The following is a 26,392-nucleotide window of genomic DNA, read 5'->3' as shown; positions in this document are numbered from 1 at the left end:
TCCAGTGATTTGTTTATATACATGTTATAGTCCGATGAATCTTTAAAATTTACACATTATTGATTTGAGCCTTCCCGTATCCCATTGACCACCATGTACTACAGAAGTTCTGCACAGTTCTTACCATTGCCAAGGAATACCAATAATTGTTTAATGCCAGCTTATCATAAAAGCGAGTGTTCTTAAACTATTCTGCTTAGAACATTGCCTGTTCTTACAATCCTGAAAACTTAGCAGTGCCAAACAACTGCAACTGCATAAGAACATAATAATTAGGAACAGAAGTAGGCCATCTAGCCCCTTGAGCCTGCTCCGCCATTCAACAAGATCATGGCTGATCTGGCCGTGGACTCAGCTCCATTTACCCGCCCACTCCCTGTAACCCTCAATTCCCTTATTGGTTAAAAATCTATCTCTCTGTGAAACTATCTCAGCATTACCAACATAATACCATTCAGTGTTAAATTCATGTTGATTATTAACTAGGTAGAGACTGCCCAACAAATTTCCTTAGATATTTAACAATATTCAGGCCAGTCTGAATCTGAATCCAGCAAGGGGGTAAAGAGAAAAATATTCTAACTATATCACCATCAATCTTGGCACTTAGATATCACTAGCACTTTTAAGGATGGAGAAAGATCATGGGCTAGATATTCCACTTTTGTGCAGATCGGCCAAAAATGGGCATTATTTCCAGCGTGGGCGGTAAAAATAGATTTTGAGAACGCCGGATTATCGCCCATTTTCAAAACCCTTACTTTCCATTTTTGAAAATGGGCGTTACCACGAGTGATCTGAAATGGGCGTTGTCATGTATTCAACCAGCATTGTAACCCATGTATAATCTGACCTAAGTTGTACACCGTGAGAACACTGACCACTAGGTGGGAGACACTCCTAACCTGGACCTTCAGGTATAAAAGCGGAAGCTCCACCCACCTTCATCACTTGAGTGCGAAGGAATAAAGGACAGGTCACAGACTGACCTTCTCTCAAGCATGGGCCTCGTGTGCATTTATACTGTGTAGTAAGGACGTATCAATGGCGACAAGAAACTGGGATTTAAACCACGCAAGCATGGCCACTAGCAGAACAGACGAGAGGTACTGTGTTAAGGAATGGTTGGGACAGAGATTCAACATTGTTAAAGCAGCACACAGTTCTCCAGGCAGACAAGGGCAGTCAGGCATGCCCCAACATGTAGTCGAACCCAGAGGGGGAGTTCGACAGAGACAATGGCAAGCTGAACAGCGATTCACGCCATTGCAAGGGACAATGCGGCCAGTAATGGGGCCATCAACACCTGTTAATGGTGCACTCAAGGACAATAACAGGGGCAGTCAGGGACGATCGACTGGCAAGGGACCTTTTGTTTCAAACCGCAACTCATGCTGGAGGCGTGGAGGCATACATTCAGCCGGAGTTTGCAGAGATGAGCAAAATACTTGCAGAAATGGACACTGGGGGAAATCGCTGGAAGCTGAAGTTCAGCGAGTTCATGTGGAGCACGTATACAGTTCATACACCAGGACGCCACCGATAATGATGAAAGTGCTCCTCAATGGCATCCCAGTATCAATGGAGCTAGACACGGGGGCTAGCCAGTCCTGATGGGTATCAAACAGTTCGAAAAGTTGTGGGCGTCCAAGGCCAGGAGGCCAAAATTATCGCCGATTGACGCACAGCTACGGACTTACACAAAGCAGATCATTCCGGTGCTAGGCAGCGCCACGGTAGTCGTGACCCACAAAGATTCGGAGAACAGGTTGCCACTCTGGATTGTCCTGGGGGACGGTCCCGCATTACTGGGGAGGAGTTGGCTTGCTGTCATGAACTGGAAATGGGGCGATGTCAATGCAATTTCCTCTGTGGAGCGAGTATCATGCTCACAGGTCCTGGACAAATTTGACTCATTATTTCAACCCGGCATTGGCACTTTCATGGGGGCCAAGGTAGTGATTCACATAAACCCGGACGCCAGACCAGTACACCACAAGGCCAGAGCGGTGCCATACGTGATGCGGGAAAAGATAGAAGGCGAATTGGACCGCCTGTTGAGGGAAGGCATCATCTCGCCAGTCGAATTCAGTGACTGGGCGAGCCCGATTGTGCCGGTGCTCAAGGAGATTGGGTTGGTCAGGATATGTGGCGATTACAAGGCCACCATCAATCGGGTGTCACTCCAAGACCAGTACCTGCTACCGAGAGCGGAGGACCTCTTTGCGACGCTATCCGGTGGCAATCTTTTTTCAAAATTGGACCTGACCTCAGCTTACATGACCCAGGAGCTGGCGAGTGAGTCGAAGAAGCTGACCACCATCACGACACACAAGGGGTTGTTTGAGTACAACAGATGTCCGTTCGGGATTCGCTCGGCCGCCGCGATCTTCCAACGAAATATGGAAAGCCTCAAGTCGATTCCAGGGACGGTGGTTTTTCAGGACGACATCCTCATTACGGGTTACGATACTGAAGAACACCTCCACAACCTGGAGGAGGTGCTACGCAGACTGGACCGGGTAGGTCTGCGACTGAAAAAGGCGAAGTGCGTCTTCCTAGCTCCAGAGGGAGAATTCCTGGGGATGAGGGTAGCAGCAGACGGGATCAGCCCTACTGCATCCAAGACGGAAGCGATCCAGAGAGCACCCAGACCCCGTAACACGACGGAGCTGCGTTCGTTCCTGGGGCTCCTGAACTATTTTGGTAACTTTCTTCCCAAATTGAGCACGCTGCTAGAGCCGCTACACATGCTCCTACGCAAAGGTCGCGAATGGGTCTGGAGGGACAGCCAGGAAAGGGCTTTTAATAGAGCACGCAATTTGTTATGTTCCAACAATCTGTTAACGCTATATGACCCATGTAAGAAACTTGTGTTAACGTGCGATGCGTCGTCCTATGGTGTCGGGTGTGTGTTGCAGCATGTCAATGCCAAGGGTCATTTACAGCCGGTAGCTTATGCCTCCAGGAGTCTGTCCCAGGCAGAAAGGGGCTACGGGATGGTAGAAAAGGAGGCGCTTGCATGTGTATATGCGGTAAAGAAAATGCACCAGTACCTATTTGGCAGGAAATTTGAGCTGGAGACAGATCACAAACCCCTAACATCCGTTTTGGCCGACAACAAGGCCATAAATGCAAACACATCGGCCCGCATACAGAGGTGGGCACTCACGTTAGCTGCCGATGACTACACAATTCGGCACAGACCGGGCACCGAAAACTGCGCCGATGCACTCAGCAGGCTCCCACTAGCCACCACTGAGGGGGCTACCGAGCATGGTGCTGAGATGGTCATGGCTGTTGAAGCTTTCGGAAGCGAAGGCTCACCCGTGACAGCCCGTCAGATTAAAGTCTGGACAAATAGAGACCCGCTATTGTCTCTAGTCAAGAAATGTGTCCTGAATGGGGACTGGGCAGCCATGTACAGGGCATGCCCTGAGAAATTTAAACCATTTCACAGGTGCAAGGATGAGCTCTCGATTCAGGCCGATTGCCTACTGTGGGGAAACCGCGTAGTCATGCCCCAGATGGGCAGAGAGGTGTTCATCAGAGGAATCCACAATGGGCACCCGGACATTGTCACGATGAAGGCAATTGCCAGGTCACACGTTTGGTGGCCAGGGATAGACGCAGATCTGGAACTTTGTGTTCGCAGGTGCAACACGTGTGCCCAGCTGGGCCATGCGCCCAGGGAAGCCCCCCTTAGCCCCTGGCCATGGCTCGCCAAGCCTTGGTCACGCATCCATGTGGACTACGCAGGTCCTTTCATGGGGAAAATGTTTTTGGTTGTAGTAGACGCCTACTCCAAATGGATCAAGTGTGACATTTTAAATTCAAGCATATCCTCTGCCACGGTAGAAAGTCTACGGGCAATGTTCGCCGCCCACGGTCTACTGGACATCTTGGTCAGCGACAATGGCCCGTGCTTCACAAGCACTGACTTCTAGGACTTCATGGCAGGCAATGGAATTAACCATGTTAGAACGGCACCGTTCAAGCCGGCCTCAAACGGCCAGGCAGAACGAGCAGTGCAGATAATCAAACAGGGGATGCTCAGATTCCAAGGGGGTTCCCTACAAACCCGCTTATCACGCCTCCTGTTGGCCTATAGATCCCGACCACACTCGCTCACAGGGGTTCCACCCGCAGAGCTACTAATGAAAAGGATGCTCAAAACCCGATTATCCCTTATACACCCCACCATGAAAGAAATTGTCGAGAGCAGGCGCCAGTCACAATATCACTACCATGACAGGAATGCGAGGGCGCGATGTATTGATGTAAATGATCCTGTTTTTGTCCTCAACTACGCTGCAGGGCCCAAATGGCTCGCAGGCACTGTGGTTGCCAAAGAGGGAAATAGGATTCTGGTAGTTAAATTTACCAATGGACAAATCTGCCGCAAACATGTGGATCAAACAAAAAGGAGGTTCAGCAACCCCATAGAAGAAGCAGAGGAAGAACACGATATAGAGTTCACTCCACCACAGGTGACCGAACACCGGAACCAAAGGGAGGAGAGCCCAGTCACTGTGGGCAGTCCGGACAGGCCTGAGGCACCGCAAACAGCAGACACTCAGGCCAGCGCCCAACAACCGGAGCCCCAACTCAGGCGCTCTACAAGGGAGCGTAAACCACCAGAGAGACTCAACCTGTGATCCCAATAAGACTTTCGGGGGGGGGGGGGGGAGGTGATGTCGTGTATTCAACCAGCATTGTAACCCATGTATAATCTGACCTAAGTTGTACACCGTGAGAACACTGACCACTAGGTGGGAGACACTCCTAACCTGGACCTTCAGGTATAAAAGGGGAAGCTCCACCCACCTTCATCACTTGAGTGCTAAGGAATAAAGGACAGGTCACAGACTGACCTTCTCTCAAGCATGGGCCTCGTGTGCATTTATACTGTGTAGTAAAGACGTATCAGGCGTTAGCGTTAAATTTTTTTGACCTTCTGCCATAAACTGTCGCCGACCATAGCAACGGCATGGCAATGCTCGTTTGCCATGTTTCAGGTCAGGGGTCATCATTACATGCGCATAAGAGACGGAGAGAGAGCAAGCAGAGAGGGACTGAACGTGTGTGTGAGTGTGGTGTGTGCTTCTTTGGCTGTGGGAAGCACGAGGGAGATTCATCAATAGCAAAAAGCCTACTAAGCACAAAGAAGATAGTTGGCATCGAGTTTTTGTGGAAAAAATACTATTTACCATGGAAGGGATGGAGGAGGCGACCCAGCATGCTGTGGAGACTGTGGACGCTGGCAAAAGCAGTGAGCTGGGAGAGGAACAATTGGGAGGACGCAAAAGAGCAAGGAGGTTCTCGGAAGAGGCAAATGCCTCCCTCATGCAGGAAGTCGAGTCACGCTGGGGTCAATTGACCCAGGGAGGGCGTGGGAAGCCCATCCCAAAGGCCTACCAGATTATATGGGCCGAGATAGTCTCGTCAGCGACCAACAAGGTGCGTGAGAGCAACCAATGCCGTAAGCGATGGAACGACCTTGTCAGATCCGCTAGAGTATTACATTTATTTACATGTACTTATATATTTATATAATTGGAATTGTAAGTGTAATGAGTGTTTAAAATAAGATGTGATGTCTTGCACTGATACCAAGAAGGTTGTACTCAAAGCCTGCGGTCACGGTACGTCTTTAGGTAAAGAATGATAATTTTCATTATAATTATGATTACATCTGTCGGTTATGTGTTGTATCAGTCTCTGTGACAGTACCTAGCAATGATCTCATGCCATGTTGTGCTGTTGTTACCTTTTACAGAAGCAGCTTTTGAGGAATGGGGCCGAGCAGAGGCGATTAGGTGGGGGCCACCAGTCATCATCGACCTCACCGACATCGAGGAGCGGGTGCTGGCACTAGTGGGGACCCACCCCTGATCGGCCATGCAAGCAGCAGAGCCTGATGTGATACCACGTGAGTAAAGTACACACAATTGCATGATGTAAAGTCAATGGATGCCACACCCACTCATATCCGATCAATATTATATGATAGATGAATCATAAAATTCTTCTCTAAATAATGATGTCCTCATGAGAATTATTGCAATGCAGAATTTGGTGATGGTCATGAAATGTGATCTGTGATGATCTTGATAGCGGTGTTGCTTTTGTCGTGCATATGCTGTGTGTAGCACTGGACTCGCCTTGTGACCCTAGCACCTCCTTCTCCTCTAATAACCTAATTTATGTTTTGCAGCTCAGCCAGCAGCGCGGCGGCCCCATGCAAGAACCCAGAAGGTGGGGGCACGGGGATGGACTCGCCGGACTCTCCTCCATCTGGTGCTAAGGAGCACCGATTCTCGCCCGTGCATCTGCTGGGTCCCTTCTCAACGGTTGACAGTGCCGACCTCGAGGAGCCTGCAACCCCAACCTCAATAATCCATTCGACACCGATGACATCTAGTGCTCCTGCAGCCATGCCCACATCCACCGTGGAGGTACCGGGCCCAAGCACCTTGCCGCAGAGCACCCCAGGTGTCTCCAGGACGGCGCCGACCAAGCGGAGGTTGGTTCGGCGCAGATCTGAGCGGGGATATGGTACACTTGTCCAGGAGTGTTGACATAGGTCAGCAGATCTAACAGACAATGGGGGGGGCATATCCCTCCAGCTGGCCAGCATGTCCGCCACCATGACGGAGTACGTGCCGCAGATGGCGGAGGCCCTGGAGCTGATAGCCAGGAGCACTGGTGGCAGAGGCCTCCCAGTGGTCCCGGAGCGTAGCACTGCACCCCAAGGTGCCGCATCCCCACTGCCGAGAGCGAGGAGGAAAATCTTGCTTCTGGCCCGGAGGACGTTTCCACCCGTATCCGTCCAAGCAGCGGTTCTGCCATCATCCCCCCCCAATGAAGCAGCGCCTGAGGAGCTCCTCAGCCAGGCGGCTTGGAGTCAGGAGGGGAAGGGGTAGAGGGGAAGCGGGGTGGAAGGAAAGTGAGGTACATAGCCGCAGGTGTTGTCTTGGGCACATTTATATGTTGTTGGTGCTATTTTGGTGGGAGGGGCGGGGGGGCTACTTTGCTGGCTTGCATTTGTGTCGTAATGCTGGAAGTGGTCACCAATCGAATGATGTAAATGTGATCAGTTTGTAGTGGCGTGGGGCGGGGTGTTTTTTAGTTATAATTTTGATTTCACACAAATGGTTGGATTAAATGTTTATTTAACATAACCTTGTTGCACATTGTCTCAGATAGCTGCACTGTTACATACTGGTGATTCTTTAACATGAAAGGGTATAATTACATTTAATTTGATCAACTTAAACTTTAAATGTCACCAAGGTGATGCACACCATTGATGTATAACCTGCACACCCAGTAGGGTTGCAGCTTTGTAAATAACAACAACGTTCTTTCAAGCAAAGCGCTCATTTATGAGCTGCTGACGCAAGAGTCTTGCCGCTATGTAGCCACCGCGGGCCCTTTCATGTGGTCTCGAGGGGAGCAGGGGAGTGGTTTCAGCGTCAGCCCGATTGTCTGGCCTGAGGTCAGCGTCCACCTCCTCATCCTCCTCTTCCTCCTCTTCCTCTCTCTCTTGAGGTGGACCATCAGTTCCTTCTGGCAATTCTTGTCCCCTCCTGATAGCCAAATTGTGCAGCATGGAGCACACCACCACAAATTGAGCTACCTGCTCAGGATGGTAGTGGAGCTCTCCTCCTGAGTGGTCCAGGCATCTAAAGCGCTGCTTAAGCACTCCAATGGTTTTCTCGACGATATTGCGAGTGGCTCTGTGGCTCTTGTATCGTTTCTCAGCATAGGTGTGGGTGTCACACAGGGAGGGGTCATCAGCCAGGTGGCGAGGCCATATCCTTTGTCACCAAGCATCCAGCATTGGCCATGTGGCTGACTGGTAAACATGTTAGATACAGCGCTCTCACGCAGGATGTGAGCATCATGGATACTGCCCGGAAATTTGGCATTCACTGCCTTAATTATTTGCTGGTGGTCAACAACGAGTTGTACATTCAGGGAGTGGAATCCCTTGCGGTTCCTAAAAACCTCTGCATCCAGCAAAGTTGCCCGCATCGCAATATGTGTACAGTCTATTGCTCCCTGCACCTTGGGGAAGTTAGCAATTCGGTAGAATCCTAAAGCCCTCTCAGTCTGAGCCTCCCTGGTCATGAGGAAGCTGTTAAAGTCCACTTTGCGTGTGTAAAGGGTTTCAGTGACCTGTCTATTGCAGCAATGTGTGGCATGCTGAGATATAGCACAAATGTCGCCAGCTGAGGCCTGAAAGGAACCCGCGCGTAGAACGCAAGTGCCGCGGTGACCTTGACCTCGACAGACAGTGCGGTCCTGATGGTTGTAAGAATAAAAGTGTTTATTAATTGATTCTGTGTATGAAAAATGTTAAAAGTGTAGATTAACGGAAAGGCCTGTTTGTGTTGAGATAAAATGGAAGCCCACAGATTGACAGCATGGGCTAAGTTTTGTAAGAAATAAAATGCCCCCAGAGCTGCCGCATGGGTATTGTGTATTGGAAAGTCATTTAAACTAATCAGAGATGGCTGAGCCAGACCAGACAGCCACATGTGTGAGGAGAGCCAATAAGGAGCTGCCCTGGAGTCAAGATCCAATCGGGAGGCTTTCTGAGGAAAATGGCCTTGAGGAATATAAAAAACGCAAGCCAGGAACTTTTCTCTCCTCTCTTCTCTCTCCCTTGGACACGAGACATCGCTGATGTCCAGCTAAAACAGCAAGCCGTGTGTCCAAACCAGTCAGCAAAAGGGACATAACGTATATCGCTTGTTATTATAACCTCATTTGTAGCTCTGTTATAACATAATTGACAACTGTTGGTAATGTACATGTGTGTGTCTTTTTAAGGTAACTGATTATTGCTGCTAATGTGCATGTGTGTGTTTTTAAAAAACTCTTCTAATTGTTTGGAAAGAATCGTCTCACTGTCAAATGTAAGCCCAGAGAGATTCAGAAATCCTACATGGTGCTGGCAGGCTGCAGATCTCCCCTGATGAGCTGGCATATTTCACTGATAATCTCCTTGTGGAAACGCAGTCTCCTAAGGCAGCTGTTATCGGACAAGTTGAGGTAAGACCGCTTCTCCCTGCAAGTGTGGAGGGGGGGCTGTAAGGTCTGGTCCTCCTCAGGAAGGACATTAACTTGGATGATGTGGAATCGGTATGGGTGGAGCTACGGAATACCAAAGGGCAGAAAACGCTAGTGGGAGTTGTGTACAGACCACCAAACAGTAGTAGTGAGGTTGGGGACAGCATCAAACAAGAAATTAGGGATGTGTGCAATAAAGGTACAGCAGTTATCATGGGCGACTTTAATTTACATATTGATTGGGCTAACCAAACAGTTAGCAATGCGGTGGAGGAGGTTTTCCTGGAGTGTATTAGGGATGGTTTTCTAGACCAATATGTCGAGGAACCTGGCCATCCGAGACTGGGTGATGTGTAATGAGAAAGGACTAATTAGCAATCTTGTTGTGCGAGGATCCTTGGAGAAGAGTGACCATAATATGGTAGAATTCTTTATTAAGATGGAGAGTGACACAGTTAATTCAGAGACTAGGGACCTGAACTTAAGGAAAGGTAACTTTGATGGTATGAGACGTGAATTGGCTAGAATAGACTGGCGAGTGATACTTAAAGAGTTGATGGTGGATAGGCAATGGCAAACATTTAAAGATCACATGGATGAACTTCAACAATTGTACATCCCTGTCTGGAGTAAAAATAAAACGGGGAAGGTGGCTCAACCGTGGCTAACAAGGGAAATTAGGGATAGTGTTAAATCCAAGGAAGAGGCATATAAATTGGCCAGAAAAAGCAGCAAACCTGAGGACTGGGAGAATTTTGTAATATGGCCGAGAAGGACAAACGGTTTAATTAGGAGGGGGAAAATAGAGCATGAGAGGAAGCTTGCTGGGAACATAAAAACGGACTGCAAAAGCTTCTATAGATATGTGAAGAGAAAACGATTAGTGAAAACAAATGTAGGTCCCTTGCAGTCAGATTCAGGTGAATTTATAATGGGGAACAAAGAAATGGCGGACCAGTTAAACAAATACTTTGGTTCTGTCTTCACGAAAGAAGACACAATTAACCTTCCGGAAATACTAGGGGACCGAGGGTCTAGTGAGAAGGAGGAACTGAAGGAAATCCTTATTAGGCAGGAAATTGTGTTAGGGAAATTGATGGGATTGAAGGCCGATAAATCCCTGGGGCCTGATAGTCTGCATCCCAGAGTACTTAAGGAAGTAGCCCTGGAAAGTGGATGCATTGGTGATCATTGATTCTGGATCGGTTCCTATGGACTGGAGGGTAGCTAATGTAACACCACTTTTTAAGAAAAGAGGGAGAGAGAAAACAGGTAATTATAGATCGGTTAACCTGACATCAGTAATGGGGAAAATGTTGGAATCAATTATTAAAGATGAAATAGCAGCACATTTGGAAAGCAGTGACGGGATCGGTCCAAGTCAGCAGGGATTTATGAAAGGGAAATCCTGCTTGACAAATCTTCTCGAATTTTTTGAGGATGTAACTGGTAGAGTGGACAATGGAGAACCAGTGGATGTAGTGTATTTGGACTTTCAAAAGGCTTTTGACAAGGTCCCACACAAGAGATTGGTGTGCAAAATTAAAACACATGGTATTGGGGGTTGGGGGTAATGTACTGACATGGATAGAGAAATGGTTGGCAGAAAGGAAGCAGAGAGTCAGGATAAACGGGTCCTTTTCAGAATGGCAGGCAGTGACTAGTGGGGTGCCTCGTGGGGTTAGTACTGGGACCCCAGCTATTTATAATATACATTAATGATTTGGATGAGGGAATTGAGTATAATATCTCCAAGTTTGCAGATGACACTAAGCTGGGTGGCAGTGTGAGCTGTCAGGAGGACGCTAAAATTCTGCAGGGTGACTTGGACAGGTTAGGTGAGTGAGCAGATGCATGGCACAGGCAGTATAATGTGGATAAATGTGAGGTTATCCACTTTGGTGGCAAAAACACAAAGGCAGAATATTATCTGAATGGTGGCAAATTAGGAAAAGGGGAGGTGCAACGAGACCTGGGTGTCATGGTACATCAGTCATTGAAAGTTGGCATGCAGGTACAGCAGGCGGTGAAGAAGGCAAATGGCATGTTGGCCTTCATAGCGAGAGGATTTGAGTATAGGAGCAGGGAGGTCTTACTGCAGTTGTACAGGGCCTTAGTGAGGCCTCACCTGGAATATTGTGTTCAGTTTTGGTCTCCTAATCTGAGGAAGGACATTCTTACTGTTGAGGGAGTGCAGCGAAGGTTCACCAGACTGATTCCCGGGATGGCAGGATTGACATATGAGGAGAGACTGGATCAACTGGGCCTGTATTCACTGGAGTTTAGAAGGATGAGAGGGGATCTCATAGAAACATATAAAATTCTGACGGGACTGGACAGGTTAGATGCAGGAAGAATGTTCCTGATTTTGGGGAAGTCCAGAACCAGGGGACGTAGTCTAAGGATAAGGGGTAAGCCATTTAGGACTGAGATGAGAAGAAACTTCTTCACTCAGAGTTGTTAACCTGTGGAATTCCCTACTGCAGAGAGTTGTTGATGCCAGTTCATTGGATATATTCAAGAGGGAGTTCGATATGGCCCTTACGGCTAAAGGGATCAAGGGGTATGGAGAAAAAACAAGAAAGGGGTACTGAGGTGAATGATCAGCCATGATCTTATTGAATGTTGGTGCAGGCTCGAAGGGCCAAATGACCTACTCCTGCACCTATTTTCTATGTTTCCATCAGTCTGGCACGTCTTAGATTGGGCAGTGGGCACGTAATGTTGTCGAATATATCTTCTGCCATCTCTAGTCTACATCATTTGCGCACTCATCAAGACAGGCTGCGAAATGACAGGCCCCATTCCAATAACTATCAGTATTACACCGATTGTTCAATCAATAAATGTCCCCACTAAGATACCTAAAGTAAATTCCAATTGTCCACAGTAGGCTGGGCCTCTACTCATTGGAATTCAGAAGAATGAGGTGTGATCTTATCGAAACGTAAAAGATTATGAGGGGGCTTGACAAGGCGGATGCAGAGAGGATGTTTCCACTGATGGCGGTAACTAGAACTAGAGGGCATGATCTTAAAATAAGGGGCCATTCATTTAAAACAGAGATGAGGAGAAATTTCTTCTCTGAGGGTTGTAAATCTGTGGAATTCACTGCCTCAGAGAACTGTGGAAACTGGGACGTTGAATAAATTTAAGACAGAAATAGAGAGTTTCTTAAGCGATAAGGGGTTATGGGGAGCAGGCAAGGAAGTGGAACTGAGGCCATGATTAGATCAGCCATGATCTTATTGAATGGCGATGCAGGTTCGAGGGGCTGTATGGCCTACACCTGTTCCTATTTCTTATGTTCTTATAAGATGTTTGTTCAGATGTTCATATCAACTTAAAAGACCTCCAGAGTACATCCAAGCTCCCCCGAAGTTGAAGCAGAGCAGCCTCTTAAATGAAGTGACCTGCGATTTAGAAAATGGTGTCCATACCGCTGTGATTAGTTCAGGTGAGAGCAACTTGTTCCACAGCGTTTTTTTCGGCGAGCGATATTGTCGGCGAGGTGGCAAAAGTAACGCTGGGCGATTTTCTGGGCGTTAGTTTCGGCTAATGTGATCTTTACGACAAAAAACAGTGGCCATGCGGTATTATTAAATCTCGGCGTTAATTATGTGCCGAAAGTAATGCTGGTTGATATTATGGGCATTGGTTTCGCCCATTCTGATCTTTCCGCCCCAAAAAAGTGGGCGGGTGATATTATTTTATTGATCGGCGTTACTCACATGCCGAAAATAACGCTAAGTGACTGAGAAATGGTTGTTAGTTTCCATTTTGTAGCTAAATGGGCGATACACATCATTTCTATGTCAAAATGGACGTTAAGTATATGCATGCAAAAATAATGGAAAATCTAGCCCCATGCATATTTACAATTCGACAGTCAATACGTACAGAAAATTTGGCATTCCATCAATATCAAAGATTGAAACTTATAACGGAGTAGGGTTCATCATCAGGTATTAGAACCTGGAGGAGAAAAGATTTTTCCTGTGTATAGTGGATCACAGTCAACCCATCAGCTGACTAAGAGGAGTTAGCCAACGTTAGATAGCAGTTGACTAAATTGGGATTGCATTTGCAGTTCAAATTTCCCAAGGACCCAGTTTTGACTCCATCTTGGATACTATCCCAAATAGGTTAGAGAAAAATAAAGGCCACACATAAATAATTCATTTTAAACTTGAACCAAACAGCACTGATTTAGTCACTGATGTACACAAGCACCATCTCTAAAATCTGCCTTGCTTGTGCTACTTGGTGTGCAGCTCTGAGACTTCTCTAGCCTAGACCTAGGTTTCTCAATTGAGGTGGAAGGAAATGTTCAACTCCTCAATTCCACACTCTTGTTTTCATGAGTAAAAACATTACCTGAGCCATATGGTGGCGTGGTTTGTTATCCAAGAACTGTAATAGGAACTCTAAATCTTTGTTGTCCTTTTCAGCGAGAACGCTTAGATTCTGCACAGCAAGCAGGGCATTCCTCCTCTTCATCTGAATGAGTCCATACCTGGCTGTGGCAGCAAGATCGTTGGGAACTTGTCCAAAATTCTCCTGTAGATGTTTCAAGGCATCGTCATACATTTCTGTAGAAAGGACACATTTGTAGGAGATACTGTTTCCAACATTTGGGATAATAGTTTGCATCATGCCCAAATACAGGCATTTACAGTCACCATTTAAAGAGGCAGCATCCCAATCAGGGACATTTCAGTCAGGTTTAGTTCCTGCAAAACAGCCTGTTCCAAAACCCCAATTTTATAAATATCAGAGGTTCCAAGGAACATCTGCAGTACATTAGATCTAAACTTCATTTGTATACCATTGTGTTAGCTTGGTTTAAATGGTAGCATTTTCTCATCACTGAGGCTTTGTAATCAAGCCTCACTGCAGTACTTGGACTCGTAAGTGTTATGTCTGTAATGCACTTATGAATGACTCCACGAGGCAATGTGTTGTACTCAAACTGTAGTGACCTTGGTCCTTTATTCGTAACTCCAGAATGAGGCACAAACATAGTGGGTAGCCTTCTATACTGGGCCCTGCACACCTATGCAGGTGACCCTCAGGTCACCCACCGCAGTGCCCTCTGGTGGACAGCCTCTGCCACAGGGGCAGGAAACCCCGGTCTCCATCAGCTGCACCCTCAAGTGGTGCCAGCATAGTATATATACAGTGTAAGCCTTATTAATAGTACATCAGGTAACAAGTCTCCATCTTATGCAACTATACAGTGACTACACAGAGAGTGTATCTATAGTCTGCATATATAACAGTAAGTTAGGCTGACCTGGGAGTGTTTGATTCTGACACTTGAGTGACTAAAATTCCTCCGAGTGATGATTTTACAGAAAAAGTCTGCTTTTGATTCCCACTTTATACTTGTTGTGTATAGAACTACTCCACGAGGCTGAGTTGTGTGACCGTAGTCTTCTTTATTACAATTCCAGAGTGCCTAAACATGGTAGCCAAATTTTTATACAGGCCCTGCATGTGTGTGCAGGTGACCATTCGGACTCCAACAGTCACACCCTCTGGTGGCAAGTATTACATAGTTACATACATAACAATACTCAAATTAACTTTTCCTCTAAGAATATTGAGGAGGAAAACCACAAAACTTCAAAAGCAGTTCTCTCTCTTATCTACTTGCTCCCTGTCCAGTCCTATTTTAGCTTTATATAAATTCAGTCTCATCAATGTTTTACTGTATAGTGAACAAAGAATCAAGAATTATTTGAAGTATGCATTTGAATTTTACCTTTTGCAATCAATATATCAACGTACAGGATGTGCCAGGTTGAATCTTTCCCATTGATCAGGAGTAGAGATTGACCAATTGCAGGAAGATTAACAAGTTCTTCACTGAAGACCTTTTCCTTGGCTTCTGCCATTCCAGTTAGAGTGTTAATACAGTGATCATGCAGCCAGCTACTAATTAGATTTTGAGCTTCATCCTTCAGAGATGAGATTTCTTGGATTGCCAACTTTTGGTCTGTCTGTAGGGCTACTGCAATGTCCTGCACTGCTTCCTGTTAGCAAAAAGAATGGGAACAGAATTATGATCCAAAAGCTTGGGAAATGGAAACGTTAATACAGGTGCAACATCCTGAATCCGGAACTCCGAAAACCGGAATTGTCTGGACATTTTGCGCACAGCTGATGGAGTCGTCTGGAATTCGGAATTATTGTGCAAAAACTGGACATTGAGGCAAAACCCAAAATCCTTCACGGACTTGGTCGAGAATTCCGGATTTCAGACCAGAAAATCAAGTCTGAAATCCAGAATCCTCAACTAAACCGGTGCCGGATTTTGAACCTCGCCGCTCAAAACCTGGCACGGATTTGGTCGAGGATTCCAGACTATTAATTTTTTTGTTTGAAATCCGGAAAAACCCAAAAACTGGAATGGATTCAGTCCCAGGGATTCTGGACATTGTACCTGTAAGTAGAGTTCTCACAATTAGTCCCTGTTGGTGTTACTGTCACTACAACAACAACTTTCATTTATATAGCACCTTTAACCAGGGGTCACAGTCTAAGGATGAGGGGTAAGCCATTTAGGACCGAGATGAGGAGAAACTTCTTCACTACCAGAGAGTGGTGAACCTGTGGAATTCTCTACCACAGGAAGTTGTTGAGGCCAATTCACTAAATATATTCAAAAAGGAGTTAGATGTAGTCCTTACTATTCGGGGATCAAGGGGTATGGTGAGAAAGCAGGAAAGGGGTTACTGAAGTTGCATGTTCAGCCATGAACTCATTGAATGGCGGTGCAGGCTCGAAGGGCCGAATGGCCCACTCCTGCACCTATTTTCTATGTTTCTATGTAAAACGTCCCAAGGCACTTTGCAGGAGTGGTATCAAACAAAATTGGATACCGAGCTACACAAGGTGATAATAGGACAGATGACCAAAAGCTTGGTGAGAGGTAGGTTTTAAGGAGCATCTTTTAATGGGGAGAGAGGAATAAAGGCTGAGAGATTTAGGGAGGCAACTCCAGAGCTTAGGGCCTAGGCAGCTGAAAGCACGGCCGCCAATGGCGGAGGGATTAAAATTGGGGATGCGCAAGAGGCCAGAATTGGAGAGGCACAGAGATCTGGGAGGGTTGTACGGCTGGAGGTGGTTAGAGATAGGAGTGAGGACACAGAGGGATTTGAAAACAAGGATGCTAATTTTAAAACTGAGGCGTTTCCAGACTGGGAGTCAGCGAGCACAGGGGTGATGGGTGTACGGGACTTAGTGCAAGTTAGGATACGGATGAGTTCAAGTTTATGGAGGAGGGAATTTGGGAGGCCGGCCAGGAGAGCATTGGAATAAAAACAGAAAATGCTGGAAATACTCAACTGGTCAGGCAGTATCTGTGGAGAGAGAAACAAAGTTAATGTTTTAGGTCAATGACCTTTCATGAAGGAAAGCTGGACTAGCTGGCTCAAATCTCACCTCCCTCGATCTCAAGTAAACTGTCCCAATATCCTACACAGCCTTCATTTCTAAAGCAACCTCCTCAATTCTATTGACCAATCTGAGTGACACACTGGAAGAACAAACCCTTCTGGTGTTAATTATCACAAAGTCCTGTTGATGGCCTTGATAACCTCCAAATCAATAAAGCACAGCATCTAGACATGCTAGATTGTGTATCTACAATCACAATCTGGCATGTCTCAGACTTTTATAACAAAGAGTTTCACACATGTCCAGATAAGACAGGACATCATTATGTCCCATCTTAAAGAGCCATCTCTGGGCCTGCACTCCTGCTAAGTTTGATTTCTATCCCTGTTTTGTTTATTTAAGCCTTCATGATTTCATTAGCATCACGCTTTTTCCTTTCTTAGCATTGAATTTGACTGCTGACTTCATTTTAAGGACACATTTAAGGTAATTCTTAGGACACATTCCCAACACGGAGGATGTCTCAGAGAAAAATAAAATCAGACAGAAAAGGCAAAGTCAGTACAATACTTTTTAAATCTGTGCTTTTTCAAGAAAGGCCGTCATTGGTTAGAGATACCACCTGTAAGTATTGGGTGTTATGAAATTGAATCTTAAGTTCCATTCCTGATCCTAGTCTCTAGTGTGTTAATCTGCCATAAACCTGTACATGAGAGAACAGTATTTTTTGGCTTGCCCTCCAGGGCAATAGAGTTCCAAGAAGCCATTGTTTATTTGTCTCTGTTGCAGAGTTTTTCACAATGGAAAGTTTGGCCCCACACTGGGGCGAGAGGGTGGAAAATGGAGGAAAGCAAGGTTGATGATTTTAAAAAAAAGTTTGGATTTGGACTTGGTTAAAGTCTGGTTGACACTTTAACCAAGTCCAAATCCAAACTTATATAAAAAAAATATCAACCTTACTTTTCTCCAACTCCCTCCATTTCCCCTTCCTGCCATCTCCAGTCTGGGACCAGACAGAGCACAGAGCAGTATAGGGATTAGGAAAATAACCCTTAAAAAAATATATATATAAAGGCAAATGATTATAACCATTGTGTGGCCTCAATATACAAGGGTATGTTTAATTAACTTCTACTCCTTGCTGGTGATAATGATCTTCATTTTGAAATACTGCTCAGTGTGTATCTGGATCCACAGTGAAACTCATATAGAGCAGTAATCCAACATTAAGTGTAAATCCACGTGCAATGTCAATTCCGGTTTGCAAAGTACTTTGGGTGGGGGGGGGGGGGGGCCGTCATTGGACCTCCTGGGCACTTCTTAAACCAAGCCGACCTCAATTAAAATGTTAACAGAGCAAAAATTCTTCCTTCCATGTTCTCACCTGAATGCACAGAAGGGTTTGAGTAAAATCGAGTAATAGATAAGTTTAGTTTAATTCGAGTTGCTACACTCTGAAAAACCCTTACTTTAATGATCTATGCTTTCCTCTATCAGGGTATCATTTCTGATCATTCAAATATGCATGAAACACAGCTCAAAACAATGATCAAAATTCATTACTTCGTATTTGAATCTGTGTACACAATCAGGTACCCACCAGCATATTATTAACTGTAACCTTGAGCAACTTCACAGCAGCGGCCTTGCAATTATTAAGCAACTAATGTCAATGTTGTGAAAGAGAAACGGTTTTGTTAAAATTCCTCTTTGGTTTTCAGTCGGCTCGTTAGTCAAGATTTCTGGTCATTAAGGCCAACTCATTCGATCTGAACCAGCTGAATTAATTCAGTCATTTCTCACAACACAGACAACATACATTTGATTTGGACTTTCTGATGGTACTCAAGGTTACTACTTAAAGATCCTTAACAACATAAAATACAGTAGAAAAAGGGAATGTGTGTTTGTTTAAAAAATATCTTATTTGCTTTCATTTCAATCCTGTGCTGTTTGGACTTACAGCTAATGCAGGCTTGAGAGAGCAGGGAACATATTACTAGATCCTAGAGAAAGCAAGATGAGAAGAGATAGTGAAGAATCGTTAGGTATCATGACTTATGAAGTTGAGGATTACCTTGATGCTTAAAAATAGCAGCTATGTTGTTTTCCCAAGTACATATCCTACTTTTAAGTCTGAAAATTTATATCCTAATATTTATGCCAGCGTAAATTTACAGCACAAAAGGAGGCCATCTTCTGTGAGCCGGCTGAAAAAGAGCTATCCAGCCTAATCCCACTTTCCAGCTCTTGGTCCATAGCCTTGTGGGTTACAGAACATCAAGTGCATATTCAAATACTTGTTAAATGCGATGAGGGGTTTCTGTCTCTATCACCCTTTTAGGCAGTGAGTTCCAGACCCCCACCACCCTCTGGGCGAAAAAGGTTCTCAACTCCCCTCTAATCCTTCTACCAATTACTTTTGTTGAGAATGCTCATGACTGCCTCTCTACTTCAAAGATTTTCTTTAAAATAGGATATGGAATTCCTCCAATAGCTCAGTTGTTGAGTGACTCATAGGGGTCAAAATCGGGTTTTGTACGCCGCCCGTTAGTGCCGGCAAAGGCCTACTGTTGTCGATAGGGGTCGTCGATGCTTCGACCGAAATTGAGTTGTTCTTTGGCAGAAACACCAAGAGGCAATGCTGCGCCGGCTAATGCCATCTGCATGGTGACATCATCCAGCGTTCAACGCCTCTTTGATGCTTCTGTCACGATATTTGCTTTGTACGGCTGCCATACAGTCAGGAAAAAGTTGTCATTAAAGAGCGGATCTCGGGCGGAAACGACCAGAAAAGTAAGTTTTTCTCTTTATTTATTTTTGCATATTTTCATTAATTTTAAGAGTGGGAAAGTGTGCATGGATCGGAGAAGTTTTAGTTCTTTTTTTCTTCCCTTTTTTTTTTAAATAAAAGCACGGCGGCAGCCCCCCCCGTCGGGAAATTCAGTAGGCCTTCTGAGCTCCGTCCGAGGATGAGTGTGCCACTTTTCCAAAGCACCTTATATAAAGATTTGGTTTAAGCAGTTGGTGGCAAGTGAGCTTGGTATGTGACGTTGGACGTAGTACATCAAGGTGGCTGCCAGATTAGATTGTAATCTGTCCTGCATACAGGTTCTTCCACTACGCTGAGGCAGCTGCCCATCATATATCTGATGAGGAAACTTGAGTCTTGGCAAGGAACTACTGGACAGCATTACCTGGAGACTGCATAGGAGTTGCACAAAGGCAATCGCATGTTCCTGAGCTGGTGAAATCACTATTTAGTGAGGTATATAGTGTGCGCTTATGTTGTGGTCAGGATGATGGTGGCACTCATTAAGGACACCGAGGCAGTCAGTGCCCGCTGGAAGGAGCATTTCGAAGATGTCCTTAACCGAGACTCTAGCTCGAGTGACCCCGACTCCATCCCGCAGCATGCAACCCGCCACCATCTCAGCAAAACCCCAGCCCTGCAAGAAGTAGAAAAGGTCATCCGTCAGCTCAAGAATAACAAGGAAACAGGAGCAGATGGAATCCCTGCCGAGGCACTAAAGTATGGCAGTGAAGCACTATTGGCACGAATGCATGAACTCATTTCTCTTATCTAGAAGGAGGAGAGCATGCCAGGAGATCTCAGAGATGTCGTAATCGTGACCATCTTCAAAAATGGGGACAAGTCCGACTGCGGTAACTACAGACGAATCGCCCTACTGTCAGCCTCTGGGAAAGTCATCGCAAGAATCCTCCTTAATCGTCTTCTCCCTATGGCTGAAGAGCTCCTCCCAGAGTTGCAATGCGGATTCCGTCCTCGAAGGGGTACAACGGACATGATCTTCACTGTGCGACAACTACAAGAGAAATGCAGGGAACAGCATCAACCCTTGTACATGGCGTTCTTTGTCCTCACAAAGGTCTTTGACACTGTCAACTGTGAGGCACTGTGGAATGTTCTCCTCCGTTTCGGCTGCCCCTAAAAGTTTGTTACCATGCTCCGTCTGCTCCATGACTTCATGCAAGCCATGATCCTGACCAACGGATCTACCACAGTCCCAATTCACATCCGGACCGGGGTCAAGCAGGGCTGCGTCATCGCACCAACGCTCTTCTTGATCTTCCTTGATGCAATGTTCCATCTCACTCTCAACAAGCTCCCCGCTGGAATGAAACTAAACTATAAAACCAATGGGAACCTGTTCAACCTTCATCGCCTCCAGGCTAGATCCAAGGTCATTCTATCCTCTGTCATTGCGCACACAGAGGCCAAACTCCAAGCTATCGTCAACACCTTCACCGAGGTGTACGAAAGCATGGGCTTTACACTAAACATCCATAAGTCCAAGTTCCTCTACCAACCTGAACCCGCCACACAGCACTGCCCCCGGTCATCAAAATCCATGGCGCAGCCTTGGACAACGTGGACCATTTTCCAAAGCTCGGGAGCCTACTATCAAGCAAGGGCAGACATCGATGACGAGGTCCAACACCCCATCCAGTATGCCAGCGTAGCCTTCGGTCGTCTGAGGAAGAGAGTGTTTGAAGACCAGGACCTCATATCTGGCACCAAGCTTATGGTCTACAGGGCAGTAGTGATAGCCGCCCTCCTATATGGCTCAGAAGCGTGGACTATATACAGCAGACATCTCACAAGCGCTGGAGAAGTACCACCAGCGTTGCCTCCGCAAGATCCTGCAAATCCATTGGGAGGATAGACGCACCAACATCAGTGTTCTCGCTCAGGCCAACATCCCAGCAATAAAGCACTGACCACGCTCGACCAGCACTGTTGGGCGGGCCACATCGTCTGCATCCCCGACACGAGACTCCCTAAGCAAGTGCCCTACTTGGAACTCCTACACGTCAAGCGAGCCCCAGGTGGGTAGAGAAAACATTTCAAGGACACCCTCAAAGTCGCCTTGATAAAGTGCAACATCCCCACCGGCACCTGGGAATCCCTGGCCCAAGACCGCTCAAAGTGGAGGAAGAGCATCCGGGAGAGCGCTGAGCGCCTTGAGTCTTGTCGCCAAGAGCATGTGGAAATCAAGCGCAGACAGTGAAAGGAGCGTGTGGCAAACCAGGCTCCCCACCCATCCTTTCCTTCAACCACTATCTGCCCCACCTGTGACAAAGACTGTAATTCCTACATTGGACTGTGCAGCCACCTGAGAACTCACTTTTAGAGTGGAAGCAAGACTTCCCTCAATTTCGAGGGACTGCCTATGATGATGATGATGGTGGCAATACACAGTTCATGCCGAGTTGTGTTTATCATGTTGTTCTTAACAATCCACTGTTCACGTAGCAAGGGCTTAAATTACAATTCTCAGTTGCTTAATGACCAAGTAGTGACTTTCTTCCTTACAGATTTGGGGCAGGGAAGAGGGAGAGGAAAAGAGGTAAGTACCGTTCCTTTGGGGTCAAAGGGTCTCCAAAGCAACACAGTGATGGAAGGTTAGAACAAAATCAAACATCTACAGCAGACTTAGCAATCTAATATCTGAATCAGGCAGTTCCCAGTACTCCAGGGCACTGGTAGCTACTGACCAACCATTCAAACTCATTAATGGGACCTCGAGGGCTACTCCATCATCGGTCTGGAATTCTTCCAACTCTGCTCCACTAACAGATAGGGTATTCTTAACTTTTCCACTACTTGTCCAGTAATCAGTGCTCCATGCTGATAAACTGTGCGGTTTTAGTTGGTTAAACCCCAGTAGTACACCGACGTATACTTGTGGGATCCTGAGCCTCGAGCATTGCTAACCTGTGCCCCAGCTCTCTGGACTAAGTAGTGATTATTCTGGGGGGGGGGGGGGGAAGAGTGATATCTGATAGACAGAAACGTCACCTGGATTTCTCAATCACTTGGTTTAGGGATTTTTCAGCATAGTGACCAAGTGTCCGTACATGTCAGACACCCAGCTGACCTGTATATACCTGTAGGCACCAGTCAGTGTCTGAGAAATTGTACCTCATCACAAGCCAGGGAGAAAATTGGTGGGGGAGGGGTGGTAACAAGGTCAAAATAAAGCCTTCATTTTTATCTACAGGGAACAAATTGTGCAGAAAAAGCCAGGTCTTCATGACCTTCTCAATTATTCTTTACAAATGAAGATTATCAAAAAGTTGGTTCAGAAGATGGATTAAAGAAGCCGTCAAGGTGCCAGTGCTATTACTTTGCTTGAATGTTTAATCAATGCCTTTAGCAGCAGGGTCACTTTTCTCTCATTTGCTCCAGCTGCAGTCTGGGTTTTAAAACATTTGTCATGGCAACTACAGCTATTTGCACCTCAGAAAGGTTTGAAGTATTGAAGAATAATTAGTGACTGAAACAGAGATTAGTTCATCGTGTAATCGTGTCCAAACTTAAATTACACTGACATTTGAAGTTTGAGGAAAAAGCCTGGTATGCAGGACCACAGTAGGTTGTGTCCAGATGTGCAGGCTTGGAACAATAAAGATTATAATTCCTACTCTACCCAGTATCGTGTGTCAAAAACAGCAATTTGTTTTAATAAGCACAGTGGCCGTTTGATTTTTTTTTTGTTACATCGTTTGGTCTTTATGTCGTTGGGATGCAAGTATTTGCACATGGGATGCAATTTGGGGACTGATTCTCGCGAATGTCATACACATATTGAGTTCCGTCAGCAGTCACATTATAAACCACCAGTCTCTGATGTATACACCGTATACATAACAGGTTATGCAGTTCTTGATATGTAGATAATCTGCACAATGGGTATGCATAGTCTCCGATATGCATATTTATACAGAAAATAAAATGCAGTTGCCGCTAAGTATATTCTTTTATACAAAAGGGATACACAATCCCTGATGCGTATACCATTTGCATAATAAATATTCACAATTCTTGATCTGCATCTCATTTATATAGCAACTATAAAGTTTCTGTACGCATCGATTTATAACAGGTCTAAACAGCCCATTCGATTACTAACACAGGTATAAGCAGCCCTTAATCGGCTGCGTTAAAAATCGGATGCATATCAAACAGTGTGAGCAATTGTATATGCAGCTTGTGATGTGTCATCATCATAGTCATAGGCAATCCCTCAGAATCGAGGAAGATTTGCTTCCACTCTTAAAATGAGTCCTTAGGGGCTGAACAGTCCAATACAATATTGTGATGTGTGTATACCGGTTATACCACAGTCATTCACAGTTATCACAGATATATGCAGCCTCTGATGTGTATATGTTAGAGTACATTCATACACAATCTCTGATGAGACCAGTTTTGGAGTGTGGCATGCAGTTTTGTTCACCCTAGGCCAAAAAGGATGTAAATGCAGCAAGGGGTCAGGGAAACAAGATCGCTTACAAGGCTTTGGGCGACTTCAGCTATGAAGAAAGCCTCAAGCAACTAAACCCATTTTCACTGGAGAAAATTGTGGGCAGACATTAAAATAATGAAAGACAGAAATGAAGTGGAAGCAAGCAAGCTATTTAACCTGAACAATGAGCACTGGAATATACAACAAGTATAACATTTACAAGCCTATAGCTCCATTAGTCGGACTGCTTTAAAATAGCTAGCAGAAATATGGTGTAAGTGGTCACTTGGAGCAGATGTGGATTGTTAAATCTACACTACACCTCAAGATCTCTTGTTTTCAAATCGGCTGTTAGTAACTATGGCACAAGTCTTAGGAAACATGAATTGTTTCAATTGGTTGGGATTATTCTCATCCTAGAATTAATTACAGGTAATACAGTCACCAGCGACAAGGGAACGCAAATTTACCTTTTGTTTATTAAGGACTGCATACATGAAGGCTCGTCCACATCGTGCTTGCACATGGGCTGGGTTTGCCTTTAAAATGGTGCCAAAATCAAAGATAGCGGTTTTCTTCTGATTAAGATGTGCATAGCATCGAGCTCTAGTGAGGAGCGAGGCTTCATCAGTGCCCCCTAGAATAATATATTAAAAAATTCAGAGGTTCACGCTATGAATTACTTTTCGAATTCTATCAACTGTTATTTAAAAAAAATTCCTTTTCAGGATATGGACGCCGCAACGTCATCATTTATTGTGGTGCAAGTCGCAGGTTTAGAAGATGTTGTCGAAGAAGCCTTGGTGAATTGTAACCTGTGGATAGTACACACTGCAGCAACGGTGTGCCGATGGTAAAGAAAATGGATATTCAAGGTGGTGTGAAAAGCATTATTTTTTTTTAAGTGGAATTGGTTGAGAAGGGAATTTTGGTGAGGACACTGGGGGAGCACTTTGCTCTTGTTTGAATAGTACTGAATTTGAAATCTATCGTTCAAGCCCTCCATAAACCTGAGCTCATCCAAAATTCTTCTGCCCATATCCTGACTTGCACCAAGATCCATTCACCCATTACCCCTTTTGCTTGCTGACAACATTGGCTCCCGATCCACCAATGCCTCAATTTTTAAATGCTTATCCTGGTGTTCAAATTCCTCCATAGCTTCACCCCACTCTTCCTATCTCTAACCTCCTACAACCCTCCGAGAACTCTGCATTCCTCTTGTGCATTCTTCACTTCCTTCGCCCATCGCTGGCGGCTATGCCTTCAACCTTCTAGGCCGAAGCTCTGAAATTCTGTTCTGCTCCTCCAGACCCCACAAAAATAATTTAAAACCTACCTTTCCGGGTCCTCTTTGGCTGTCGCCATTGAAATTGGTTGGAGTGTGCACGACGCAGCTGCTCACCAGTTCTATCCCCAAAAGGCAATCGGGGTCCTATATATGCTTGGAACAGGTAACCGCTTCAGTCACCCAATGGTAGGCCTCATTTAAAGTCACAAAAGGCTGATCATTGGGGTGGTAAGGCTACTTGTCCCATTTCTGCCCATTAACATCGATTTCAATAGGTTAAAAATCGACTCCACTTCATTGATAGTAGTATAGGAATGCTTCCTATCCCCAGCCCAATGGAACAGTCTATAATACACTAACCATAGATAAACATGCTGCATTTAATTGTCTGCCCTGTTGAGCTTTGAAATGTAATGTAATTTGTATCAATTTTGCTCAGAACATTGTATTTTATACTTCTAACTATGCAGAAGACTCAGAAGGAACTGTAATGCAAATTACAATTTGCTGAGAAAATGTGTTTAATATTTTAAAAGTCAGTATCTGTAGTGTTAGCTGGACCTTGAAGAAACCACTTTGGTGGCGAATGAAAGTAGTTCTTTTTCAACCATATTTGTCTGACTCTCGATATACAATGTGCAGAAGGAGAAAGAGAGAAAAGAGACAGAAAAAAAGCACAACCAGATGGCAACACACAAAAACAAATAAGAGACATACACACACATGCTGCTGTGCCAAGAAGAAGCAACAATGCAGAATATCCTTGTGAAAATGTTTGGCTTGTAGTGGAAAGTGAGAATGCCCGATTCCCCACATTTTCCCTTCCCTTGCTCCTTTGAATACAACACATGCAGAGCAATAACTAGCAGTAGTGAAGGCATCTACAGCCCAGTGAGCTGAATAAATAACTGCAGGTGCTAACAGCGTTAAGCAAGTGCCTCTAACACCACCCAACCAACCTTCATCACCACAGAGGTCACTTGCAATTTTTTCCCTCCTTTTAGCTATACTAGGAGCTAATTTCTAATTTTAAACATTGACTTGATTTGTCACGCAACCCTCTTATATAGCTCAGAAAGGATATCTAAACCTGCATGCCTGGCAAACAGCAATATTTAAATCTAATTTGAATATGGAAACTCACTGATTTAGCACAATCAAATCCTGTTATCCACAGGGATTTGCAAATCTGACAAAAAGTAAAAGCTGTTCTTTCAACAATAAAAAAATATTCTGCTGCAGTTGAATATATTTTTTACTCTTGGGAGGAACATGTGAAAAAGCTGATAAGGATGAGGATTGACAGACACATGTGATTATTTGGCCTCTATTGACAAACAAA

At 45.2% G+C, this 26,392-nt stretch overlaps 1 protein-coding gene across 1 annotated transcript in view; it reads right to left on the bottom strand.

Moving 5' to 3' along the window:
- The window catches only part of ttc34 (tetratricopeptide repeat domain 34), a 153,224-nt gene that overhangs the window by 29,632 nt on the left and 97,200 nt on the right, over positions 1–26,392 (bottom strand). Inside the window, exons 4-6 of the mRNA XM_070860476.1 lie at positions 24,230–24,396; positions 14,849–15,119; positions 13,459–13,673 (exon numbers count right to left, since the gene is read on the bottom strand). Of these exons, the coding sequence (XP_070716577.1) occupies positions 13,459–13,673; positions 14,849–15,119; positions 24,230–24,396 (653 nt within the window). The remainder of the gene's footprint in view (positions 1–13,458; positions 13,674–14,848; positions 15,120–24,229; positions 24,397–26,392) is intronic.

This window comes from Pristiophorus japonicus, chromosome 18 (genome assembly GCF_044704955.1).
Source record: "Pristiophorus japonicus isolate sPriJap1 chromosome 18, sPriJap1.hap1, whole genome shotgun sequence".
In the NCBI taxonomy this organism is placed as follows: Eukaryota; Metazoa; Chordata; class Chondrichthyes; family Pristiophoridae; genus Pristiophorus; species Pristiophorus japonicus.
The sequence above is the reverse complement of the archived record's forward strand: the minus strand, read 5'-3'. Positions and strand labels throughout refer to the sequence as shown.